General features: G+C 39.5%; 1 protein-coding gene across 6 annotated transcripts in view; it reads right to left on the bottom strand.

The window, feature by feature from the left end:
- Positions 1-20,842, bottom strand: part of ESR2 (estrogen receptor 2) — an 83,171-nt gene that overhangs the window by 28,402 nt on the left and 33,927 nt on the right. For 2 of the 6 annotated variants that reach the window (NM_001396358.1, XM_040700581.2), the window contains exons 1-2: positions 9,221-9,454; positions 5,499-5,968 (exon numbers count right to left, since the gene is read on the bottom strand). In NM_001396358.1, coding sequence (NP_001383287.1) covers positions 5,499-5,932 — 434 coding nt within the window. In that variant the 5' untranslated portion in view covers positions 5,933-5,968; positions 9,221-9,454. Of the gene's footprint in view, positions 1-5,498; positions 5,969-7,339; positions 7,522-9,220; positions 9,455-16,199; positions 16,542-20,842 lie in introns of those variants that run through there. The other 4 variants (XM_040700579.2, XM_046941376.1, XM_040700580.2 and 1 more) reach the window with 3 other exon arrangements.

Genomic DNA, 20,842 nt, shown 5'->3' with positions numbered 1-20,842 from the left:
GAAACTCTCCCTTACAATATCACAAACACATCCCTAATACGCTGCTAAAGCAAGGACGAAAATACATTGCTACTCTTTTCTCTTTCACTTTATTTGGGAGAAAAGTAGTTTGGCGTTTCACATCAGTATCAGAGACAGCTCTACTTAAGAATCAAGATCCAATTGTTAGAATGAGAAGAGAATCCAGATCAGTCAGAGAGCATCTCAGTGACTGATTGATAAGCTGCAAACTATGCTTATTGCCCTCGTTAGTGCACAAAGCTGTTCCAGATGACAATAAAGAAACAGTACAGACTGCAACATCACACAAAAGAGGGCTGCTTTTTACCTACCAGTCATCACAACTGTTTCTTTATCTGCTTAAAAGTTTAGCTGCAGCCACTCCACACACATGCAGACTACGTGACTTCTGCCTACCGCAGTGAACAGCTTGCAGGAAGAGCAACAATCTGGAATGCATCCCTCCCACAGGCTCATCGGGCATCAAATCTGCTCATCAGCAATAGCTGCGGCAGCACAGCGGGAGGTTCAAACGCAATTATTTTGTTACTGGTGTCTTTATGGATAACAGAGCTAGGAAATAGAGAATTTTAACTTACGGCGTACATGCTCATTTCCCCTAGGACATAGCAATCAGGCAGCTTACCCAGACAAACAGCATCACGCATGGTTAGAAGCCACTTTCCATTGTACACAGGACTGATGTACTCAAGCACACTCAACAGAATAGTGAGCTGCCAGGTCCTCCAGAAAAACTGGTAGGTGGTTGTGTGCCCACATCTCCTGCACCAAACCATGCAGGAAAAAGGGGGGATGGCAGCAGTTGAGGATCTGCTTGGATGGAGATTTATTGCTTTACATGTCCAGGTGGTCCTCTCTATTTTTGATTGTAGCTTCTATATAGAATCATAGAATCATTTGAGTTGGAAGGGAACTCTGAAGGCCATGTAGTCCAATGAACAGGGACACCACAGCTCGATCAGGTTGCCCAAGGCCTTATTCAATCTCTACCTGAAAGTCTTCAGGGACAGAGCGAGATATAGTATTTTTCCATAAAGAGAATTAAGATTTTTTTTTTTTTTTTTTTTTTGGAAGGTCACAGCTCAATCATTTTTTAATGATCCTCATTTTCGGCACCCCTGGAGAAAGTTCAGGCCAGGCTGGATGGGGCCCTGGGCAACCTGATCTGATGTCTGATGTAGTGGTTGGAAACTCTAATGTAGTGGTTGGAAACCCTGCCCATGGCAGGGGGGTGGAACTATATGATCTTTGAGGTCCCTTCCAACCCAAGCCATTCTATGGTTCTATGATCAATAGTGACAAGATGATTACCCTGAAGGAGAAGGAATCAGCAAGACTATTCAGGCTATTCAATATATAACATGTCTGTTAATTCGTTCTAGATTTCATAGAATATCCCAAGTTGGGTTTGTTTTATGCAGACACCACACTTGGAAAACCTGAGCCTCAATTCAACATTTTATTAAAAATGAAGAAATGTGGCACAGATCTGACCTGGCAGTTAGCAAGATTTACTCATGGCAGTTATTATGCACCATGTTTTGTCATTGTTTTTTTTAAACCTAAATTATTGTGCTTTAAAGAGAGAGAGAATAAAAATAAAACTGAGAAAACCAAAAACCAAAAAAAAAAGACAAAAATTAACAGTCCAGATTTTATCACTCCTTAATAGGCTTCCCTCCCACAGCCCACTGGCTCATTCACTCCCTGGAGATGATTCAACCTTATACAAACCAAAACCGTACAATGACAAAGGCTCTACCTGAGGGTTCATCACTCCCTGTGCTCAAGCTCTTGCCCTGTTCAGTGGGCACGACACCATAAGTCTAAGAAGAGCATTATAATTACTGCCTTTTGCTCCAATTGATTTGAATCTCTTCCTTTTTCCCCCCCAAACATGAGCAAAATGCTGTGCAAAAGTCAGCGGAAGAGTCATTTTCAACTTTTACCTTCCTCAGCTTCTAGGGAAAATCTCCACCACAATTTCTGAAGTGCTGATACCACGTAACTGTGAATATTTCTATCTCCAAAGCACAGGTTCTGTCATATCCCAAACACTGATTAACGTACTGAAAATGATGCCATAAGTATCGAAGATTGAGGGACATCTTTGCTTAATCTGCGTAACTGCATCATAAAATTGAAATGCCAGCCCATCACCTCAAAGGGACCTCAAGATATTTCCAAGTGCCCTACAGAATGGGCATAATTTAAAATAATTTAAAAGAAAAAAACAGCATAGGAGGATCATACAAATAATTATGGCTTGAACAACGTATGAATACAGTATTGGGGCACAGTGGGCAAGAACGTGACTTATTTGTATATAATTCAAGCAAGCTTTGCTGGCCTGCATGAACCATACATGTATGATCAGAAGCAGAAGGAAAATAATGGAATAGAAGAAGTTAAAGGGAGGAAATTAACCTCCGGAAACACCTCTGGCAACCTTCTTAATGGTTTCTAGTACTTGTAAAAAAGACATATCTATCCATTTTAAAAATAAATCCTTTGTTTCTTTAATTAAAAACAATTTACGAGATGAAGGCAGAAATTAATTTCAGATGCCCTGCCAGATTACTCTTAAATATTATATAATTACATTATCACATCTCCTTTCTCTTCATGTCAATTTTAATATAAATGGAGTGTTTAGAAACACTGATCCTGGACCAACAGAATTTGTGAGACTGTTTTTGTTATTTTCATTACCTGCAGGACATATAACACAGATACACATAGCAAAGTCTGGAGTTTGCATCACCAAATTATTACCTTTTCATGAAAAAAAAAAAATATATATATATATATATATATGTATATGTATATACCAGATCTATAAAGGTTCTAAAAAAAAAATCATGTTTATTTTTCCTTGAAATACTGCTCATTTTTGTTGATCTACCGCTGCAGAAATCTACACTGCTAAATCAAAATGTTATGCAGTGTAGTGTTAAATAGATTTCTTCATATAAAGAATTTATTTGCAAGGAAGGGAAATTTGTAGAATTCAGGTTTCTTATTTTAAGCTGATCTACAAGAAGTTCTAAATTACAGAAGATCAGCAACAGCGAAGCAGCCCTCGTTAGTACAGCAAATGTTAACTGAAGTTTACACCCAGGGAAAATAAAGCCCTCTCATAGTGAGACTCTTGCTTTATTCCTAAAGATAAAAACGAACTGCATAAAAGCCCTAATTATGCACTGACCATAGAATCATAGAATGGCCTGGGTTGTTGAAAAGGACCACAACGATCCTCAAGTTCCAACCCCCTGCTATGTGCAGGGTCGCCAACCAGCAGACCGGGCTGCCCAGCGCCACATCCAGCCTGGCCTTGTATACCTCCAGGGATGGGGCATCCACAGCCTCCTTGGGCAACCTGTTCCAGTGCGTCACCACCCTCTGTGTGGTGTGAAAAACTTCCTCCTAATATCTAACCTAAACTTCCCCTGTCTTAGTTTAAAACCGTTCCCCCTTGTCCTATCACTATCCACCCTCGTAAACAGCCATTCCCCCTCCTGTTTATACTGATGTTTTCTTACTCATCATTCAAACAACTCCCTTTTCTTCAACTACAATGTTGTTTAAAATCATTTACACCTTGCAACGTTAGTCTGTCCCTTCCCCCAGAGCTATTCCTGTAAGTTTCAATCCCAAGAATTCTTCCTTCAAGGTATAATCTACGAAGATGTAGTATCACAGTCATTGTTCCCATGGCAATAAATAAGATGTTCACGACATTGAAGATCTCGCCAAAAGACGAAAGTACATTCTTATCTCAGGCCATGTAGCCACAACAGGGAATTGCAATACCTCCTTTCTGTGTTTGCATGTTGAATTATACATCATTTTTTACAACTTCTAAAGACAAAGGAGGGGTTACAATGCATCATACTAGGACAAATGAACCACAGGAAAGGTCCAGCTAGCAAATAATACAGTGATTGCTCGCTCCTGAGAGATAAAAGTCATCTACAAATTTAGACATCCAATTACACTGTTTTCTCTGCTTTAAATACAGTTATCATCAGCTACAGGCACAACAGTCCATAGGAACCCAAAGAAACAACAGAAGGCTTAGTTACTTGAACACCAGAAGTACAGGTTTACTTTTAAACAGACTGAAGGGAAGCCACACTGCAGAGCATCAGAAGGGCATCTTGCCATTGCGTTTTTCCACTTGGCTTGGTCCACTATCTGGACAGCCCAGAACACTAACCTGAACCTGTTTTCCCGCTTTCCCAGACCTAGCTGTTTTGAAACATTAACCAAAGTGGGAAGAGTTTGGATGATAACCCCATTAACCTACTCAAGGAATCCCTTTGTATGCTGGTACTATTTAAAATAGCCTGTCCCAACTCACACCTAACACCTGAAGCAGATATGCACTCCAGAACTGCCTCTTACTCTTCTGACTCCAAAGGCAGACTATTCAAGTGGCCATCCTGAAGGTTTCTGCAGTCCACAAGTCTGAATTAGGCTTACATTTTATACTTTAGTGCTGGGCAAACAGTATAAAGTCTATCCATTGCAGAAGGAATGTGGGTAATATCAAAAATAAAAATTACTGAAAATTGAACTGCAGCTGTTGCCAGGACATTCTGGTTTTCATATTGTCAACAACTGAAGTTAAATAAGGAGCCATATGAACAAACACAGAGTGGGTAAAACAGGAATAGCTCCTGCAACACCCTCTGCCTTTATCCATAGAAAGCTGTTGTGAACATGAACGGAATTATTTTGTCAGCTGATGATGCACACACTTCTCATGGCATGTAACATCGGGGTCTGTGCAGCATGGAACAACTTTTTTGCAAATTCAGTTCCTTTACTCCTGAGAAATTTAGTCTGTGAATCTCCTGCTCTCATTGCCTTAATGAAAAGTCAGTTCAGAACAGCAACAAGAAGTGCCAGACTTTTCCTAAACATGAGGCATGTTGCTGTGAGACTGTTAATACTCAAAACACATTTAAAAAGATAAACTTCCCTTTTACATTTCCAAAAGTCTTTATAACTATTTAATGCAGGAAAAAAAAAAAAACCACAGGAATTCAAACAACACTGTAGGAAAATGGAAAAGAAAAAAAAAAAAGAGCCTTTAGTCCTTTCACCTGAAAGGACTTAATTTGCCAGAGCAAAATTCATTTTTATTAAAGCAGTATCCAGCAGCCTTGAACTCTTGTTTATACAAAGCTATTCCCACACTGAAGGCACTCAGTGTTTCGTGACAGTGTATGGCTCTCTAATGAGTGACTTTAAAATACATTCTATTTCAGAAGTTATATTAAAAAAACAACGACAGAGTCGTTTGTTTGCTCCAAACAGGAGCAAATTGGTGCTTGGTGGGGGTTTTCTTCTTTCTTTTTCAGATGCGCAGAAATAAAATGTTTTAAGAAGTAACAACAAAAAGACATAAAGGAACTAAAGAAGCTGTAATGAACTGCTAGGAAAGTTCTAAAGAAGTGAGTGGCACTCACCTGGTGACAGGCAGCACTGGGTCCAGTGGTCTCACTTCGCACCACGGGCTCTTAGGCTGCTCTGCATACAGAAGTGATGACTGACAGTGCAGTGTCAGAGGAGAGAGGTGGCCAGGAGCAGACCATAACACGCTTGGGCTCGATGTTTGCCTCACAGATGCACTCTCAGAATCACCAAAATTGCTGGCTATGTTGTAATTCAGCATAGCAGGACTGCAGAATGCCATTGCAGAATATTCATGCCTGTTTTCCACGTAAGACGAAGGGATGTAGATCGGACTGTGTTCTGTTGTCAATGCAGACTGATTACAGCTGTAGGGAACTGGAGAGCCAATACCAGCAGGTGAGTTCTTAATTTCTGTTTTATTGCATCCAATATCCTGAAGTGGCAGCAACTGAGAAAAGTCCTTGTGAGAAGATGCACAGAGGGACATTTTGATTCAAGACTGAAGGTTGTTTAAATATTCATCCTAAGGTGTTAAGGTAGAAAAAAAAAAAAACAAACCAACAACCATGAATTAAAAACTAAGAAAGCTCTATCTTAAGTCTTTTCTGTAAAAGAAACAGAGGAATTCATAAAACAGAAAGCACTGAAATCATCCAGTGAAAACAGATTACATACCAAGCGTACTTAAACAGACAACGTTCAAGTTTGCTACCTTTATGAAGCAGAAAATTTTCTAGAACTTCCTTAAAAATAAAGGAGACAACACTTGTTGAGTTCAAACACAATTTAAAAGTAATAACATAAAAATGTATAAATTGAAGCCTGAAAGAAAAATGCACATCACAGCTGGGATCCTAAGCAAAGCAATCCACTGCAACCAGGGTAAAGCTGCTCCGTGTCAGTGGCAGAATTACCCCATGGTGAGTAATTGTGGAATGAGTGTCGTGAGAAATCAATTATCTTCTAAGAAATTCATCACCTCCTTCTCCCACTGCAAGGGCACTGCTGAAGTATCAGCCTTCCTTTATCAACACGAGTGTGTAACAGATGTTTGGAACACAGACAGACAGAGACTTCACCTTTCAAAACCATAACTCCTGTGCACATCCCTCTCCAGAGAGGAGAAAGATGGGATGGACATCAGTAAGCACCTCTGTCCCTGAAAGGTACTTGGAAACAGCATTTCTGAACAGAGCCACTATAAAAGTAGATGTCATGAAATGCAGATGTTACAAAGTGCAGGTATTTCTGAGCTGACAAAGAGGAATTTAAGCAAATCCATAAGGTCAGGAAGTTTTACAGTTTCCTGGCATACTGCGCTGCCTTTACAGATACTCTCCATCCTTCCTTCCATCTGAACCAGCAATCAAGGGACCTTAATACACCCACAAAAATGCTGTCTGCCAGATTTAGGTAGACCCAAATTATTTAAGGTAAATGAAAAAAAAAAAAGAAAAGAAAAAAAAATGGAAAAAAGAAAGAAGCCACCAAAGTACCTCCTAAGATATCAACCCCATCCTGGAACCATCAGTTTTACAGCAGCATTTAAGAATATTCAAATTTCATTCTTTGTTGTGGGCTTCACATGCAATTCATTCAAGTTCCAGTTCCCAGAAGCGATACTCCAGCATACTTTTACAGATAGCAATAAGAGATGAAAACATGAAAAACCCTGGAGTAAACAAGAAGTCACCCACAATTTTGCTATTCTAGAAGTGACCAAAGTATGGGTGCTAAACATTCTCACCTTTTTTCACCTCACACAACCATAAAATAAAACGATAAAGATGCAAACATATGTTTCCTGAAGCACCAGCTACTTCCCTGTCCCAGAAATTCTCAGCTAGATGGTATTTCTAGTATGCCATCTTGGTGGACTGACATATTTACCTACCTAGAGATAAGACTGATGGTAGAAGCATCACCAAAAAACATGAGAAAGCCTTTCTGAATAAAATAGACAGTTTAGGGCTCTCTCACTTCACACTCCATCGATGAAAGTGAAGATACATGGAGAAGTAATGAGAAACTCATTCAAATCATCTTAGGCACTTCAGACCCAGCTGCTGTTTATTCCTTTGTGGGAAACAGGAAAATGAATTATCTCAGCAGTGGTTTACATCCAGACATTGTTGCACTGGAACTCTGATGCAGCCAAAGCAGGAGAATGTGACCTCATTTTTCATACAGTCTACATGCCTTGTGTGCCCTTGCCAGATGCTTCACAGTTTCCCCTAAGAGTGCAAAAAGCACTGAAAATCCCACATGTTCTTGCATTTTATGGACAGCCCAAATAATTTTCAAGCAGCAGATGATGGAACTGAAAAATAAGATTATTTTCAGCAGTGGTTACTTTCACAGTGAATACTATGAATTTGCCCAGTGAGTGCATAGAATTCAAAATATATTTAAAGCTTCTGTGTAGGTAAAGCAGAGTACCACTTGGGATCTCAGAGGTGTGCACAGACACTCCATAGGAGCACCTGAATATTGTCAGCCTTGTCCAGCAAGAGCTGACTGCACTGCTCCCCTTCAAAGGGTGCGCAGCGCAGCGTAACCCCAAAGCCTTCTGAGAGAAGAACCTGAGAGGCATTACAGTGACATCTCTGTTATAATCACCTGAAGATGTTTTGCTAATATAGTGCAATAGCTTTGGCAGTAGGCAACTGGCTGTACAATTTCCCTCAGGAACTGAGAAAATACATGCACATCTGACGTATAAGCAGAGGGAACACAGAGTTGGTACTAAATAATTTCATGAATCAAAATCAGCTGAGATTTAAATTATGGTTTCCAAGAGAGAGGCAATCCACTGGAGAGATAGGGAGGATAGCTGCCTATTTAGCAGGAGGTTTTATTCTCTCCAAAGAACAACAGGCAGTATTTAGAAATATACAGAGGACTTAGAAGTCAAGTTTTAGAGGGAGGAGTTCATGCAAGCATGAGAAGTTTGTACAGCCTTCCTCCAAAACAGACAGCTCATGACTTTTTTTTTTCTTTACTAGAGAAGGGACTTTGGGTTCCATTAGGCTAAAGAAAATAGTCTTCATCAGACTACATATAACAAATAAACAACAGCAATGGCTTAAGATAATTAACTCGAGTGGCAGAAATTGTTTAGCCATGGTAGGCTACGGATGTACATGGGATCATATTGTTCATATATCCATATACTCAGAAGATTCAGAATAGGAAGCCCAGAGCCTCACAAATAAAGCAAAGCTGCAGAAAACATTCAGAACTGCACAGAAAACTCCCCGAAATAACTGCTGGACTGCGGAGCTGTACTTCCTGAGGAAGAACTGCAGATTCAGGTTAACCAGAGCTTAAGATTCAAGTCTGCAGAAAACAAACTCCACTAACATCAGAACCTTGGAAGGAATCACTACTACATTTAAGCTCAGGATCACCATAAGAAGTTGCAACAGGATAAGAAGTTTGTCCCATTTCAGTATGATGCCCTCCTATCTTAAACACTACTCATTAAACTAAAACTAACTACGAACCAAACTCCTGTTCCAACTTTTCTTCCTTCTCTGAAGAAAGGTTTAAAAAAAAATCAAAATTCAACTCTAAGTACATTATTTAGATCTAATCTGTCAGTACTGCAGTAAATCTGTACCAGGCCCAGAAACAAAATAGGTATCCATTATTTATAGAGTACAGCCTTCTTGACAGCAAGTGTTTCAATCAAGTCAGTTTAGCTTAGGAAGGTACAAAACAACTGAAATGACACAAAGTAAATAACCGGTCTGATTCCTCCAGTAGCACTTACCATTCACAAATACAGTACATCAAGAGTAGCATCCATATCTGACATAAGACAATAAAGTTCCACGGTCTCCAGTATGCAAAGGGTACCACCACTTTCCATTAGTATGCAGGAGCAAAAATGTGATGTTGTCAACATTATCCATGAAAAAGTGAGGCTTCTGTTCTTGAAATAGCTCTACATATTGAACTCAATGTATCTTGATAGTCACCATGCAACAAACACCAGATCGAGTACAAGAATGCTGGTTTGGATGTCATAGTCAAACAGATAGACGGGTAAATAATTAAGCCATCTGACCTACTGGAACAATCTCAAATGGGTATCTACATTCAAATGCTGGCAACTGCACATTACCTACACCAAATACCTTTTTAAAAGCCTTCCACAAAATAGCATTAGAAAGGGGTAAATAAAGGGAATAGAGAGCAGGCTGCCATGTTTTAGAGCCTGCTTGGAAACAATGCAATAACTTTTCCTAGAAAAGCACAACAGTCTGCAAGTAAACTTGGATATTCTCAGGCACTATTTCATCAGCATAAATAACAACATGCTTAGAATTTTCCAAGCAAGATACACATTTTGAGCAATTCTTTTTTTTTTCTTGAGATAAAGATGATCTCTTTCTCTGCTAGGTTTCAATTAAGGCACAACCATTCTTCCTTCCATTTGAGTAGGGGTGATTCAGCAAACATGCATTCCACTGTCCCACAGCCCGAGCCTCTCACTCTTCTTGGAAAGCATTCTATTAATATTCTGCTAAGTTAAACTTTGTGCATTGCATTGCAAAAATAAACCAAAGCATCTTCTCAAGAACAGATCATTAAAGCAAAGTCACTGCTGATGCATAAAATAGCTCTTATGCTTCAAGTTTTGCAGATAACTTATTACTTGTTAAACACAGCAGTGCAAGATACTGCCAACAGAAGGCATGTGAGTAAACAAGTTTATTATTTATTACCTAAGGTGCACTATATGCAACAAGTAGGGGCAGGTGGGAAAGCAAAAGGAAAATAAAGCTCTTTTTAGAGACTTCAGATCCACTCCTGCAAAATCAGCAGCCTGTTTCCAAAGAGATCAAGACTGCCTCTGAAGAAAATACCGAAGATCAAAACCGTAGGGGCAGGAATACTTTGAAACACTTAAGAGAACTGAGCACCCTTTGCCCTCTTTTAGCCTTTGTGTTAATGAGGACACAGACAACTTTTAGGTTATTCTAAACAGTCATAAATATTTCAGGGATCTGGTGCATGACATATGCAGACACCAAAGGAACCAGGCTTGGTCCAGAGGGAAACAGAAAACTGAAGGAGTGCTTAATTGCAGTCTTCTACTACCTGAAGTGGGGTTACAAAGACTAAGCAAGATTATTAAGCAATGCACAAATGAGGACAAGAGATTAGTCACAAGTTGGAGCAAGAGAAAATCTGGTTGGACATATGAAGAAATTCTCCATAATGAGAACAATTAAGTAAAGGAACAGGATATTCAGGGAGGCTGTGAAATATTCATTTTCAGGAACATTAAAAAAATTAAAAATAAAAATAAAAAAAGGAGACTGAAGAGAGGCTGAAAACGACCCCGAGCAGCCTGACCTCACTTGAAGCAAGATGTCAGATTCACTGCTCTCCAGATATTCCTGCCCACCTGAGTTTTTTTACAACTATGTTCCTCCACTACTAAAGGCATTCATAGATGAGGAAGTTCCATTTTACTTGTGCTGGTAAAAGTGAAGCATGACAAATGGTAATTACCCAGGATGCTGGCCACCTCATAAACTTTGTTCAAGTGAAGAACTGTGGGTCCTGCCAAAGATGACCATCACTTAACACTTTACGTTACATGAAGAGAGCTGTCATATTTACTGCAGTGGGATTAGATGACTAGCAGGTATGCATAGAAGGGGAAAAGATTTTCAGATCTTGATTCAAACCAGGGTTAATATTCACTGCAGCAGTTTTTAGCCTTTCAATGTATAGACCCTTACAGTGCTATCAGGCCTCAGAACAGATTTAAGATTTCTATGACTTGTGTTTCTTAGGTACATTTCATAAGCTTACAGACCTATAGACCAGATATTAAAAGCCACTGTCCTGTACAAGAATACAAATGAATACTGAGATATCTCAGCTCCTCTACTTTGCATGTCATTACTTCAAAGAGGGCACTCAAGTACATATTCCATCAAAAAGAATATTTGGATTTCAGTGGGAAAATTCTAACATGCTACCTTACAAAAGAAGCATCCATTAAAGCTATTATACAAGTAGCAATTATAATCATTAGTCCAAGGATTTTGTAATCACACTTCAACCTACAGCAGTGTCATGGCAAAAGCTAGTACAAAGAACATCACACTTGTCTGATAAAACATTATTACTTAAAGAAAGCATCTCCTTCTGATGCAAGGAAGGGCAGGAGAGAACAGGCTGGCCTATAGCAGAGACTCGTGCTTTCATTGAGCACGGATGTGTGTCTGTATCCAGTAATTCTGAAGCATGCTTGGGAGGGGTCTCAGCACAAAATAATTAATTTAGTTAATTCTTACGGAGTTAATTCTGAGCAGCTAATTCTTGGTTTGATGATCAGATCATAGCTCTGTGCCAGCAGCAGGGAACATACCAGTTCCTTGCGTCCAGGAAGATTACTTCCTTCAACCACCATCTCTCCCAGAATGAGAATGCCATATAACTATCACAGCTTTCCAGTCATTACAAAATCTTGTATTGAGGGACATATTTAATTTGTATGACTGCTGAGAAACAGTGTCAAGCTCAATCATCGGCCATCAGAAAGGGAGACTATACATGGAGAAAAAGCCTCATTTTGCCCAATAGGGCTTTTATACAACTCAGCGGGTTACTGAATAACTGTGCCTTCGTTATTGGCACGGCAGAGACATGAGCTGGTGCAGGGGCTCTGACTTGACTCAAGTTCTTCTTGTTTACTCTTATAACAATTCCACATCTCCCAGCATCAGTCTCTCCTGATGCTCAAGTAAATAAATAAATCAGAAACAAAAAACACCGCTGTGTTTATTCCCTTTTCCCACAGCAGTTTCGCCATGCAAGTCTGCAAGGAGATACAGCAGGAGGATAGAGAACAGTGCCAGCAGCAATGCACTCATGTCAGACAGAAATTTAGGAGAGGAAAAGGAGAAGAAAAAAGTCAATATTTGGAAAAAATAAAACAACAAGAACAAAAAGAGAGAAGGAAAACAAGCAAATCAGGCAGTAGGAATACAGCAGGAATTGGCACTTCCTATTCACTCAGGCAGCAAGACTGTCCATCTCACCTTCTGAGGAAAGTATAGACAAGAGATTCCCTGGCAGCAGCTGTCCAAAACCAGGCATAAAAACCACTGATGAGACTAAGAGCCTCCTGGCCAGCAAACAAAAAGAGTAAGGTCTAAGCTGCACCCAAAGTCCAGACCCCCGGCAATGTACAGGCAACAAAATCAGTTATTTGGGAATATGATTATTCATCTCCCCAGACGACAGGAACTGGTTTCGCTCAGCAGAGCATACTGTGCCACCTCAGGATCTCACTTCCCATATCTAGATAACATGGGATGGGGGTTTCTGCTTGGCATGTAAGGCAGTAAATGCAGGATTTAATTTCTCCTGGCTAAGCGGACACAATTCACCAGCTGTTCCCTTGAGCATGCCATGCCTCAGGCTCCTCAAATAACCTTTTCTTTACAAGACCAAGAAGGAGCAGTGATAACCACAGCTGTCTGAGGCTGCAGAAAACCCGCTTTGTTAACCTGCTGCCAGGGAGCCATTTGTCAGAGCTGGGCGACCAGAAGAAGGAAAAAGGCAGCAGAGTTTTTCCTCTCACACCAATGCTGAACATCCCTTACTCCACCCTCTCTTCCTCTAAATAAAAGCATTTCTTACTCTGATTTTTCCACACAGTCTCATTACTACACAAATTATTTATGCTGTAAATCTATTTGACTTAACAAAAGAGTCCGTTTCACCACTGTCCTTCCAAGAAGAACATGCCACATGCAAGGTTCTTTTCCATTCAGGCAGCCACTAAAGCTCCAAGCTTTGGGAGACACTGAAACTTGCTTCAGTTCTGCAACTGCTCCAGAAGGAGCGCCCAGTTTGCAGCTTGCTCTGCTCAGCATGCAAACACCATTTATAAACAAGTGTGCAGTTGCCTTAGACTTTACTGCACCAAACAATCTTTTCTCTGCAGACATAAAACGTGAACAAACGACTGTTCCTAGATTTGTTTTTCATCCAATTATATGTATGGGCACGTATGAAATACAATACAGTTTCAGCTGTTTTTCTGATTTCCTTGTTAGAATTCGTGTATAACAGTGGTTCACTTGTATTCATTCTGCTACACAGCTCCCCATTAACAGAAGATAAAACACTTTTGTCCCTGTGATTTTATTCTAACTTCTCTTTTAAAAATCTTATTACAATTCAGTTACCTAATATACAATTTCACTGATTTAAAAGACCTAACAATGTCTGAGAAATTAGTAATTGTGCTGTAACCTTTCTTCACAAACTCAATGAGATAACACAGAAATCAAGGTATTGATTATTCTTGACTTTGCAAGCTATGACACACTGTTCTAACGCGGCATGGAATCCCAAATCAGATATCTTTAATGTCATCCACAGGTAACAAAAGGCTTTGGGCATGTCTTAGTCTATCGAGAACAAAAAAACTGTTCCAGATTTGTCTCATTAAACTGGACACGAGAAACTGCCTTTTACTGATCTGTGGGTAAAAGCCTGACTCAGCTGAGTTAGTCAGAATCTTGTTGTTTATTAACACAGGAGGGGAACCTGTCCAATATATTAATCAAGACAAAACTTGAATGCTCTCTTAATTCCATCTCAGTAAAGCTAAAAAAAAAAAAATCAGCCTGGGATTTCTGCTCTCTAAGCTTCCTATTTCCTGTCCCTAGAGGAACAGACCAGCAAACACTTCCACGTGAATATTTCCTATTGCTAGCAAAAGCGTGCTGCAGATAACTGAAGAAAAGCACGATAACAGAGCGGTTATACGCCCTATTGAGCTCCTGGATCTCCCCACCCCTTTTCACCGCACATTTTCTTCTACTTGCACCTTCAAGTCAATATTCTAGAACCAGAGCTCAGAGTATTTGAAAAGAGCACATAGTAAACATGGCTTCAAAAGGGTTTTAATTAATACACTTCAATCCATTCTTTATCAGAATGTCATCGCAGGAACTCAGTGTCTGACTCTCACTGAAGGCACTTCTGCAATTGCAGTATTTTCAGACCATCTCTATAAGTATGGAGTGTTTTTCCTGTGACATTCCAGGTTTATCAGGTTGCCAACAAACATGTTCACTGGGATAAAAAATGATTTTTTCTAATTCCACTTTCTCCAGCAGTACTTGGAGCTCAAATAAATTAACTGGTTCTCGTGATTTACAGCATTCCAGAGATCAGCTGTAAAGAAGTATCAGATTTAGTCTAACGTTTTTATTGTTATTTCTCCTTTAAAAGTCCAAGTAAGCCAAACTGTTCACTTACACACACGGTTACCAGTTTGAGAACAGAGACACTACCGCTGTCTTCCACTGACACTGCATCACTATCACCGTGTCTGCAAAGCGTGCCACATCTTATTTAAAAAGACATAGGAAAGTTACAAAAGGAAAGCAGAAAAAGGAGGAAAAAGGACAGGGGGGGAGATTCTATGTTTAAATTATGTTCACAGACTTGTAAAGGAATTTTGCTTAAGTTCTGAAACTGCAAATAGAAGTTCTAAAGATTTACATTACAAGTCAGAAATGCTGTTCCACTGAAGGCACTGTACTTCAGTCTTCGATCTGTTCCCTTCTTAGGGGAGAAAGGATGAACAAGGAATTTCAAGGATACGGATGAGGAAACAAAGAGGTGCTAAAACTCAGCATGTCAGAATCGAGTGCTAAATGACTTTATGTTCAAAAGGGGCTTCTCATGCTACTCAAACATACCAAGACTTTCACTGCATATAAGGTACGGTACTTCATTCCCCATATGACAAGATAGAAACATTTCCCAAAAAGACATTGCACGTTCACAAGCCATTTGTTCTGAATTACATAATCTGCTCTTTATCTCATTTTCCCTTCAGACTGGAGTTTACTTTCTCCAATCAAACTTCATTTTTAAAATGCCCAAGATAAAACAACCAGACAATTCCTGTCATTTGCAAGGCAAAAACCTTTACTAGCATTCAGACAGTGGTTCCAAAGGATTTGGTAAACAGATATGCATATGCTGTCCCACCTATCATTAGTGTTAAATATACCCTTTAGCATTGCTGAAAGCAAACTGAAGAAACAGGTTTGTAACTGCCTGTTTACTTCGAAAGATGCTTTTCAAAACTCAATTTCCTTCTACAAGAAAGGAAACCTACATCACTGACTTGAATATGGGAAAACTACCAAGTCAGACACAACAGCTGTAAAAACAAAACCTGAGATATTAAGCAAGGTGATACCTGCAATCTGAAGAGTCTGATTCAAAGTTCAAGATAAATCAATAAGGAAACTTCTAATAACTTCAGTTGCTTTGGATCAGGCCCTAAAAATATCATGCTAAGCAGCTTTTACCTTCTATTAGCATATTCATTTGTGCATGTTGTCAAGAATTTAAACAAAACACTACTTATCTATGTTCATCAAAACTATTCCTTCTGCTTTTAGTGCAGCAATCATATTCCAATCAGCTTTCTAAGTCAAAGTACAAAGATACAGCAAACTTCTACAATTTTCCTTGAACCCTCAAAGAATTTTAGAAGCACAAACCTGTTGAAAATCTGCATAAACTATTAGACTTTAAGAACAAATGTGCACTGGAACTAAAACAAAAACTCTCAATATTTTAACTACCCCATTTCACTTACAGAGTTTACTGCTCATAAATCCAGCACCTATCAACTGCAAAGCTTTGGCAACATTGAAAATAATAAATATTGCATTCAATATAGCACGTACCTGATTGACACTGAATGGGGTTTCTGTTCTTTATGAATGTTCTGACAGCATTACATGTCAGCAAGGTTTTCACATAGCAATTCTGGATTTGTTTTCCTTCTTTCCTTTATCTCAGATTCTAAAGCAGCTGTGCTCACCAACACTTAGTCATCAGATCTCAAATATGAATCTTTTCACAGCAATGTGATGCCAGCTCATCAGTGCAAGATTACACAGATACTATCAGTGTTTCCTTTCCCTGTGAAGGCAAGACCTAAACAGAAGTTCCTCCTCCTCCTTTCTGACATAACAAGCTTCTGAATTTGTCGTTCACTGCAGTTAAAGCTCTTACATTACTGAACCATTTCATAAGCCAGTCATTCTCATATTTAGCACAGAAATGTGAATGATTAACTAACCAGCAATTCTGGAAGAAAACAGTGACATTTTAAAAAAGCCAGATCAAACTTTTTTAATTATTATTTCAATCTTTGTCACAGGAAAACCTGAAATACAACTAACATTCACTCTGAACCAGCAATGTAATCATGTTAGACATTTCAGATGTTATTAATAAACAACTTTGACAATGTTTTTTAACACCAGCTGCATTAATATGGAGGGAAAAGAGGGGGCTGTTTTTTGTAGGGTTTTTCTTTTTTTTCTTTTTTTCTTTTTTTAATGTAATTACATTCTTTTTCAAGCAAACCAAATTAACTAGAAGCTGTTTAAGGTGTTATCTCTATTTTACCAAGTTAACATTTATTTAAAGAAAATTGAAGACAGGCATCAAGGTCCAACTCTCAATTATACACTGGGATTGCTTTCAAAATGTTTGATTAGTTGCACAGTACATTAACCTCATTTACTCTAGAGAAGCTGACGTGCTCATAAATTTGTCTGGAGAGAGCATCATGTTATTCATCCTTACATTTTAGATGCAAACATACCTTCAAGACTACATAACCTTCCACATCTTTCATCTGAATTTGGAGGTTTGACTGTCATCAACCCATGCAGTGAAATAGCCCTGCCACCTTTGCTATCAACAGCTTCCCTGCAAGCACAGCCAGCGCCAAGTCAAAGCAGTATTCCTGTCCACTCAGTCTGCTGTTCCCATAATTACTTCACACTAACGCAGTTTTTCTCAGCATTAGATCTGCATTTTTACCTTGTTTCTACATTCTTTTCCTTGAGCTTCTCCATCTCCACATATTACTATTTCTTGCAAGTCCAAACACAGATATTTTTAATCTGAGATTTGCTTTGTCTGTAACAGATGAAGCCTTTTGCAAGCTACAAGGGATTCAAATCCCTGCTGCCAGTCATCGGTTTTTATACAGCCTCAGACCTGTCTACACAACCCTATTTGTGCCTGTGGTAGCTCTTAAACACTGTTTAAGGGTAAAGTCATGCTCCTGACCATCCTAAATACAAACACATAGGAATGTAAAGGTTTATGGATACATTCTACAGAAGGGCAATTTAATTATTTGTTCCTAAAAAGGCTTTCTCCTTCAGGCCCCAGCACAGCTCCCTGATCCTGCAAGCTCCTTTACTTAAATACTGGTCCATGCTAAAGCTCCCCTCCTCCTTTTATTTATTTTTAACCAAATACCTTTTTGCCTCTTTCACGGGACAGCAACAGAGACTGTGAAGGGCCCCTTTCTTTCTTACAAACGAATAGCAAAAACTTTAAAAATCAGAGAGGACGAGGAGGACAATAACTCACTATACCTGTGGGTTTCAGGCAGCCATCAGCAGAAGTTAGACTCTAAGGGACATCAGTGTGGTCAAGAGATCCATATGGGCACCTTATTGCTCAGGTATTCAACTACTAAAACAGGTAAACTAAAACTGACTTTCTTTGGGTAAACCTGCCAGAAACTACATAAGTCCCTATCATCAGGCACCTTGCAGCACACCAGGCTTCTGCAGAAGATAGTTGTTCTGTATTTGGACTGCCATCAGTAACTCCAAGATGTGTTACCACAGGCATATTTAAGATAGAATGTGCAAGTTCTGCTTGGCAGACAGTCCTGACAAGGATTATAAGTGACCATAGTGCCAGTAGAAGCATCCATAAAATGCAGCCCCAGAAGGGGAACAAGGGCTACATATACCAATCATTAGAAACAGCTTTAACTAGTTACCTATGAATTATATTTCTGTTCTCTGTTCAGATCTTCTCTCAGTTGGGAGCCACATCTATTCTGGGTAATAAAAGCAAAAACCTTCAATCAAAGCAAATTAAGATTTTATTAAGAAATCTGTGTGTTAAATAGCCAGATGGAATAAAGATTCACTAGATAAACAATCAGGAACTGGCTGGTGTTAGGCAGCAGGCAAAGAAAAAAAAGTAAAATATCTTTCTCTCTTTTATATACATATGAAGTATACTAATATTTCCTAAAACAAGATAAAAGGAGAAGGTCTTTAATTATTACAAATTCTTGGTTGGTTTGGAGGCAGAGAGATGATAAGAGGGGCAGTGTCAAGACAGGAGCTTCTCTGCATAGAAAGAGATGATTAGACACCGGATTACAGCAGTCTGTAACTGGAGCAGCACCTGTCTACCAGACATGTGGAGCAACTAAGAGGAGCCTTGAGACAATACACAGACACAAAAATAATCCCTATAAGAGGTAGCTTGGGATGGCACGCTCCCCTTTGTTGACAAGCGCACAAGGAGAATACATTCATGCCAATAAATTCAAATGCAGTTCCCTTAAAGAAAGGTGTTGTAGTGAATAAAATGGGCAAACTTACTGATTGACAGCCAGGCCCATCACTGACAAGTGCATAAATTCTGTATTGTCCCAGCTGCAAGGAGTTACTTACAGCATTATTATCTTATTCAAGGCGAGCAACTCTGGGACCATAGGAGGTTTTACTATGCCAATGCAGCTTGCCTCTTGTCTGTAAACTTCCCAAGTAACTACCAAGTTTTCTTCTCAGCATTCCTACCATATTTAGCACTCCAGGTCTCACAGCCACAACTTGGCTTTCCAGCAAATTCACACGATATGAGCAATTTAAAGAGTGGTTTGACTTCAGGATTCACCTAACAAAGAACCTTTTCACCACCTCCCACAAGTTTTAAAGCTGTTACAATAAAAGGATAACACTGAAGGAGGAGTGAAGAAAAAAGGCCAGAACTGCAGAAGGAATCTTTTTTGGGCAATGTTCATTAGCAATTACATTTTCTTCCATGCCTATTATTAAATTGCTGTGGCAAGGATGCAGCATTAAGATCTGTTGAAATAATTGTCATAATTATACCTAGAAGAATTTGAAGGAAACATCAAAAAGGCAAAAGGCTATACTTCTCATCACCTGTGAGTATCTGGTGGGTTAATACCTTACTCTGTTACCATGGCTTCCGCCCCAGTACCATACACTTAATTTCGTAACAATTCCTGTATAAAAGGGAAATCACTATTACATGGGAAGGTTTATTTCCACTCCACACACACACACACACACACACACACAAAAAAAAAAACCTGCCCTGAAGAATAACATTGTAACTGCCTTTAGAAGCCAATAAAGCTTTTAGCCACAGCATCAGATGTTCTCCACAAGGCTACCAGTTTCAAGCTGAGTGGGGACATGCCTAGATACCAAGAGGTTGGGTTCAAAGGCTCTCCCCTACTACCATGATCTGCTTTCTGCCTTCGTTTAAGTCTTTCCATATACAGTGTCCAGCCACAGCTTAAGGTCTTATATCATGCTCCTGTATCTTCCCTTAAAGGTTTGGCCTTGACTATTCTGCTATAGTAGAACATGTCAGTTAGGACTCCTATCTCCTGAAGTAGGAATTAAGTTATTCTAAATAAACACTAATTTTCTTCTGAAATCTCAGCTTCCTTGAAGAAGCTATGGAGAAGGCAACTAAAAACCAAGAACAGACATTGTTTCCCCAGCCTTTCCACTTCCAGAGAAGTTGTTTTTAGAGATGCCAGGTACAAAATCCTTCCTATGGCATGAGCTCTTTCTTGCCTGTACACAACCATGGATATGTCACATGGAAGGTTTTTGCTTCTTGATGTCATGGAGACAAACATTCATTTCTCCCTTCTCCTTTTTACCCCTTTACTAATAGCAATGGTTATTCATTTAACCTAACTACATTCAGTCTCCTGGACAAGTTCAAGAAAAAAAGAACAACATATATGGTCTTATAATGCAGAAGCACTTGGAGAAGGTTTGTTTCTATAAAGCCACAAACAACCAGCAAAAAGAGTTACTTACGTGTAATAAATAGATGAAATCAAAGGTGAGGTCATTCAGAGAGACCCAGCTAGGCTTGAGCAGTGGACCCAGGTGAACCTCATGAGGATCAATACATCCAAGTGCAAGGTCTTGCACCTGGGTTGTAGAAATCCCTGCTATCAATACAAGCTGGGGAATGTAACGACAGAGCACAGCATTACTGAAAAAAGCTTAGGAGTACTGGTGGATGGCAGCTAGACATGAGCCAGCAGTGTGCCCTCACAGCCCAGAAAGCCAACTGCAACCTGGACTGCATCCAAAGTAGCATGGTCAGCAGGGTGAGGAAGGTTATCCTGCCCCTCTGTGCTGGTGGGACCTCACCTAGAGTACTTTGTACAGATGTAGAGTCTCTTGAACAGGAGAGATATGGACCTGTTGCTGTGCATCCA

This window comes from Gallus gallus, chromosome 5, assembly GCF_016699485.2.
Source record: "Gallus gallus isolate bGalGal1 chromosome 5, bGalGal1.mat.broiler.GRCg7b, whole genome shotgun sequence".
Taxonomy (NCBI): domain Eukaryota; kingdom Metazoa; phylum Chordata; class Aves; order Galliformes; family Phasianidae; genus Gallus; species Gallus gallus.
The sequence above is the reverse complement of the archived record's forward strand: the minus strand, read 5'-3'. Positions and strand labels throughout refer to the sequence as shown.